The sequence below is a fragment of the Prorops nasuta genome, unplaced genomic scaffold, assembly GCF_024137725.1.
Source record: "Prorops nasuta isolate Cenicafe-Biocafe unplaced genomic scaffold, Cenicafe_Pnas_1.2 PNAS00001, whole genome shotgun sequence".
NCBI classification, from domain to species: Eukaryota; Metazoa; Arthropoda; class Insecta; order Hymenoptera; family Bethylidae; genus Prorops; species Prorops nasuta.
This window is the reverse complement of record NW_027116798.1, coordinates 15,782,331-15,788,919: the sequence shown is the minus strand read 5'-3', so window position 1 is coordinate 15,788,919 and position 6,589 is coordinate 15,782,331. Positions and strand designations below refer to the sequence as shown.

The 6,589-nt window shown below is 31.5% G+C and overlaps 1 protein-coding gene across 1 annotated transcript; it reads right to left on the bottom strand.

Moving 5' to 3' along the window:
• Positions 1-2,426: 2,426 nt before the first annotated feature.
• Positions 2,427-3,374, bottom strand: LOC136773203 (uncharacterized). The gene has a single exon (XM_066726661.1). It carries the CDS (start codon positions 3,372-3,374, stop codon positions 2,427-2,429), a length of 948 nt encoding a protein of 315 aa, XP_066582758.1.
• Positions 3,375-6,589: the final 3,215 nt, after the last annotated feature.

Here is a 6,589-nt window from a genome sequence, read left to right as displayed (position 1 = left end):
ATCGAAAATGCGAGCTCTTTAGGACAATCCACATGAAGAACGGCTTTAGTTATGACTAGTCTCATCAAATTCTATTGAGAAATACGCCTGTACCATTGTCCCATGTTTCGCCGTATGCCCTATATTTCAAGCATTACGAAATCTCCTTTTCTACAATTTTATTTCAAAATGATAATTGCATTTTGAGCAATTTCATTATATCGGCGAAATGAAATGTTCTCAACATTATTTTAGCGGTATTTATATGTGTATAGCTACAGATAGGGGAATAGCGTAAATATGAGGAAAGTTTCGCAGTAAGTTTCGATGCTGGAGTGGGGAACACGTTAGCGTGAGCCGCGAAAGGGGCGGAAGCCTAGCTGCCTTCCTAAAAATTTTTGGTTTTCGTCCACCTCAGAAACGCGGGACAATGGTACGGCTCTATTTCTCAACCGATTTCAATGTTTTTGGGCTTGTTGGAATCGTTAGGTCTGGCACCTCGTCATAAAGAAGCCCGATTTTTCGATTTGTTTTGCGTTTAAATATTATTAATGCGAATTTTTAAACAATTTTATTTTTTTACGTTTTTTAGAAAACACGGCTTTATTTATGACGAAAGGCGAGTCCTAACGATTCCAACAAGCCCAAAAACATTGAAATCGGTTGAAAAATAGCGCTGGACAATTCTCCCTCGTTTTTCGTTCCGTAATGTTGGCTACAGAGGGCTTGAGGGATCCCGTTAAGGATGCAAGTATGATTTTCAGCTTTCTTTCTCTCTCTTGTTTGTGGTTTTTCAGAGAGAGAGAGAGAGATGTATATAAAGGTTAACCATTTCCATCCTTGAAAAGTTTAAAACAGGATACGCGTGCGTATAATCATTTGGTGCAATCTAATGATAATTAATTTCTCTCTCTATTGTGCGTAGATTTTTCATCCGTTCTATTGGTGTTTTATTTAAAAATAAAATGATTATGATAAGAGAGTTAACCACCCATCCTCTGGAAAAAGATATATATTGTCCTTCAAACACGTGTAGCTCCTTTTATCCTTGAAAAAGTTTAAAACAGGATACGCGTGCGTATAATCATTTAGTATAATCTAAATGCTAATTAATTTTCTATCGTGTGTAGGTTTTATCATCCTGTCTAATGGTCTTTTTTTATTTAAAATAAAAAATAATTATGATAAGAGAGTTAGCCACTCATCATTCTCGGGAAAAGATATAGTCCTTAACAAAACACATCTAGCTCCTTATTTTTTCTTAAAATGAAGAGAGAGAGAGAAAGAGAGAGTGGGGGGAGATAAAAAGAATGTGATAATATTGACTACAAAATTTGAATGTATGTGAGTCATGGGCTCAAACTCTCCCCCCACCTTAAAACCATTCAAATTTCATAAGTATGCATCAGTTGTCGATATAACTCACTTTGAGTTAGACGTATAAACGATTGAGCGAATTGAAAAGTCTAGATATTTATTCATAAGAGAGAGTGAAAAACAGTGTTATTGAAGAAGAGAGAGAGAGAGAGAGAGAGAGAAAATGAGTGGAAATCCAAGGAAGAAAGATTTATTTTCGTTGAGTGTAAATAGAGTGAGAAACATATTTGTACCAAATATTCGACTATACCATGAATATCAGCTAACTAAAATTTCAAAGGTTATAACGAGGTATGGTCAGCAAATACAATTAATGTTAAACGCTGTAGAATGTCTTCGACTACCATTTAAAATAAGTCGAAATATACCGAAAAATCATCCAGAGATGGTTGATGAAATCTGTGAAATACTTGAAAAATATAAAAAAGTGAATATCAAATTTGAAGATCTAACGAGAAAAACTTTTAAATTTCACATATATCAAGAGAAAAAGTTGTTAAACAAAAAGAATGATTACGATGAAAACACAGAAGGCAATGGAGCTTCTGGAGTTGAAAGAGTTGTAGAAGAGGAAGGAGAAGAAGAGGAGGGAGAAGAAAAGAAAGAGTATTTAAATATGATGTATCAAATTAAAACTTACAGTAAGTATTAAGAGAATATGGTATAAATGTTTTAAAATAACTTATTTTGTTTCTTTGTTATTTCATTCTCTCTCTCTTTTTTTACGGATTAAAGGTTTTTCTCCCTCTTCCCCCCATCAGTCTTGGTCATCAAATGTGTAATCAGTGTTTGACGTAAATCACACACACACACACACACACACACAACGCCCACACGTTTGCATTGTATAAAAATAAAAAAATTTATTCCTCTGATTTTAGTATATTATTTACTCTCATGTGTTACTTTTTTTTTTATTTATTTAAGCTATTAGAATCCTCATAAGAGGATTATCTAGCAAGAAGGTTACATAATACTTTACAATACAGGATTTTTATATAGAGGTTATTTTGTTGTGTTCTTAAACTAATAATTGAGAATATAATTATAATTTCATTTACATCTATTATCTATATTAAAAGATTGCAATCTTTAAAAAAATTTTGTAGGGATTTGCATACTCCGATTGTTGGTTTATGTAGGATGACGAAGCTCGCAAGAGGTAGTTGGAGTTTTTGTTTCAAGAGTCCTGTAATAAATTCTTTTCTCTGTTGCTCAAATGTAATGCATTGCCAAAGGATATGTTCTATGTCTTGAATATATTCTTGATTGTTACAATCACAATGAGGATTATCCACCAGATTGCACTCAGCCAGAGAGGAATTAAGACTATAATGTTCCGATCTGATCCGGTTGATGGTAGTAATAATTTCTCTTGTTAGGTGCTTATTGTGGAACCATGGTTTGGATTTGCACTTATAATACCGATTGAAATATATGGATCCCTTATTCTTGCTACTTTCATTTATAAATAAGATGGTGTTTTCAGTGGTTTTGTTTCTGAAAAATCCCTTTAAGTCTGAGAAGGGAATTTTGCAGCAATGATCTGGTGGAAGCTTGGATGCTTCTTTGGCAACTTTGTCAGCTATGTCGTTGCCCACTAGTCCAGGTTTATGGCCAGGTATCCACATGATCTGAATTTCTTTATCCTTAGACTTGTTGTAGAATTCTATGATTTTATTTTTGATGTGATAAATGTAGGGATTGGAGTGAATATTAATTTTGGTATTTTCTATAGCCATGACAGCGCTGAGAGAGTCCGTGAATATGATATAGTTGTATGTAGGGTTAGTTATAGCTAATTCAATAGCGAAAAGTATTCCTATGCATTCAGCGGTAAAAATGGAGGCTTCTTTGTATGTGCTGATTGAGACAATTTTATTTAGCTCAGGGCAAGCGGTAGAGCTGCCCGCACTTGTAGAGTTTTGGCTTTTGTTGCCATCTGTATAAATTGCTATTGTATTTTCTTTGGCTAGTATATCACGTATGATTAGGTCAGGTTGATTAGAGTTATTCATTAACTGTCCTAGGCTGGTATTAGTTTTAACCTTGAGGAAAGGTACTTTGTAATTGAAATCATATATATGATATTGGGGTTCTGAGATTATGATGTTTGCGAATGAGTCTACGACATTCAGACAGTGTTTGATTAAGCGAGCACTATTGCTCTTGCTATACCATGTTAGATTTTTATGAATTAGGAGGTTTTGGTGTGATTTAACCTTGATTAGATAGTTGCAGCAAAGAAATATAGCTCTATCCTGGAGCAAAGGTAGATTTGATTCAGCCAGTAGAATATTGGTTGGAGTGGAGGTTCTCAAACCTAGAGACAGTATAATAGCAGCATATTGTAGTCTTTCCAGCTTTAAAATTTGTGCTTTTTGAGTGGGAAAATAGACGAAAGAGCAATACTCAATAATCGATCTAATATAACTTTTATATATTACAATTAGGCTGGCGGGATCGGTCCCCCACCAAGTGCCTCTAAGAAATTTAAGGATATTAAGAGCTTTCAAGCATTTACTTTGAACGAAGTTGATATGTTCTTTGAAGTTCAGTTTATAGTCGAAAATAATTCCTAAAAATTTGGCACTGTTGCCGGACTTAATAGTGACATTGTCAATTTTAAGATTTAAAGTTCCTGGTTTGATGTTTCGTTTATTAAAATGGATATATGTGGTTTTATGAGCACATAGCTGGAGTCCCAGTTCACGTAGGTTAGTTTGAATTATTTTAATTGATTTCTCTATGATTTTGGTACCATGGACTGTATTTTTCCGATTGCAGTATATAGCGATCCCACAAAAAACAGACTTCGCTTGTAAAAAAAAGACGGCAAGTACATAAGCCATCTCGCATAAATAATATAGTAAAATTATCCAATTAAAAAAAGTAGTGAAATCCAAATATTAGGCAAGTATATTTTATTACCTTAGCAAAAGTTAAATTTTCGAAAAAAAAAAGGAACAAAAAAGTTACTTGCCAGGCCCGTAATGTCCATGCACAGTGGGAAATTGAATTGTGTGTGAGATTCAGCTATAGCGTTGTATAGCAAATTTCATGTTAAATACAGAGTGAAGTTAGCCGAACCACAGACGACTCTATTTCTCACTGTGCATGGACATTACGGGCCCGGCAAGTAACTTTTTTGTTCCTTTTTTTTCGAAAATTTAACTTTTGCTAAGGTGAAAAAATATACTTGTCTAATATTTGGATTTCACTACTTTTTTTAATTAGATAATTTTACTATATTATTTATGCTAGATGGTTTATGTACTTGCCGCCTTTTTTTACAGGCGAAGTCTGTTTTTTGTGGGATTAATATCTATAAGAGCTGCATCTTTAAATTTAATTTCATTATCCACGTTAAAACCATCTACATCAAATATATGTGTAATTCTAAAATAACGAATAAATATTAGTTATTAAAAAAATAATATTTTGATAGAAAATAACACTTACTTATCCATTTTGAAATTAGTAGGTTAAGAGAAAGAGAGAGAGAGAGACAGGATTGAAATTTTTATAGAACTGTTTAAATAAAAATTAGCTGTAGAATAGATGTTATTGACGGTAATGGACCTATTGATATAGAAAGAGTTACTTCATGTCTCTTTATACCCTATTCTCCCCACTCCAACGTTTTAGATATATATCACAATCGTTGTGGTTAATGAAAGAAAGGAAAAGAATATGAGAAAAAGTAGTTTGAAAATAAAACTTAAATATATATATTTAAGTAATAAAATATTTTTTATTTTATAATTGTTTACAATACATTATCTTTATCTATCCATGAATTATGTGATTTATCAAAACCTAACCATTTTACAAAAACTTTATTTCCCTTTTTACGCAATATTTTCTCCACAAGATATACATTTTTATCTTTAACTTCTGACAATTCTTGCTCATAAAATGCTCCTTTAATATCATTATTACTCAAATCTTGCAGTAGATAACTAACTGGATTAGTTTTTTGAATAACTTTTACTTTAAACACTTCAGTAGTCCAATTTGGTGTATATCCTTTCTCAAATAACATCTTATATTTACTTAAACGCACAAAATCACCAACTTTAAATTTTCCTAGAGCAGCAATTTTCATATTACTATACACTGTATTCAATAAATGTGTTGAATTTTTTGCATTAATACCAATAGGTTTCATGCCAGTAGTACGATGTTTTCTTCTATTATAGTCGTTAATTATTGTTGGAAGAATATTTATCCATTTATAAATTCCATTCATTGTAAATAATTTCCACATATCATTTTTTAAAGTTCGATTAAAGCGTTCAACAATACTTGCTTTCATAATACTATATGTTGAATAATGATTGATTGTATGTTTCTTCATGAGATCTTGAAATGTTTTGTTATAAAATTCTTTACCATCGTCAGTCTGTAAATTTTTTGGTTTTCTACTTTTTATAATTTTACTAAATGCTTTAGTCACTTCATTTCCTGTTTTCTTTCTTATCGTTTCTACCCATGCATATTTTGATAAAGTATCAATAACAACCAAAATATATTGATTACCCTTATTTTGATGAGTGTAAGCTCGCATATCAACTAAGTCTGCTTGCCATAAATCATTATATCCCTTTATTATTACTCGACGTCGTGGAAAATTTTTTCTTGCTGATCTATGAAGTTCTTTTACTAGTTGAACTTTCTCCTTACTCATTGTAGATATTATTATTATTGTTGTTGTTTAATCAAAACTCTTTTTATTACTATTCTGCTTTAAAAAAAAAATCCTTAAATTTACTCACGTTATTTATTCTCCTTTTTCATTGTTTTTTGCGTCAGGTATAACTTTTTTTAGTGGAATTGATCCTGAAGTCATTATTCCTGTTCCAAAGAAAGGTTCATTATTTTGCGTGTTTGAGATTAATTTTAAATGATCAATTTGTTTATTCAATACTTCTTTTGGATTAGGTATAACTTTTAGTGGAATTGATCCTGAAGTTATTTCTGTTTCAGAGAAAGACTGATTTTCTTGTAGTAATTGTGTTCTCAATGGTTTATTAATATCTTTTAGTTTCTCATTAAATTCTTTCACAATTGCATTTATTTTTTCATTAACTTCTTCCTCAGTCATTAGTTTCGCTTTCTCATCAATTTTCACCTCTAATGATTTTATTGCTTTTTCAAAATTATTTATCTCTGAATTAACTATTGTTCTTAAATCTTTAAAGGAATTACTTAATTTAGTCAATTCTTCGTT

Excerpts from the sequence above, each read along its gene's own strand:
- LOC136773203 (XM_066726661.1), bottom strand. The coding sequence starts at position 3,374 with ATGAATAACTCTAATCAACCTGACCTAATCATACGTGATATACTAGCC.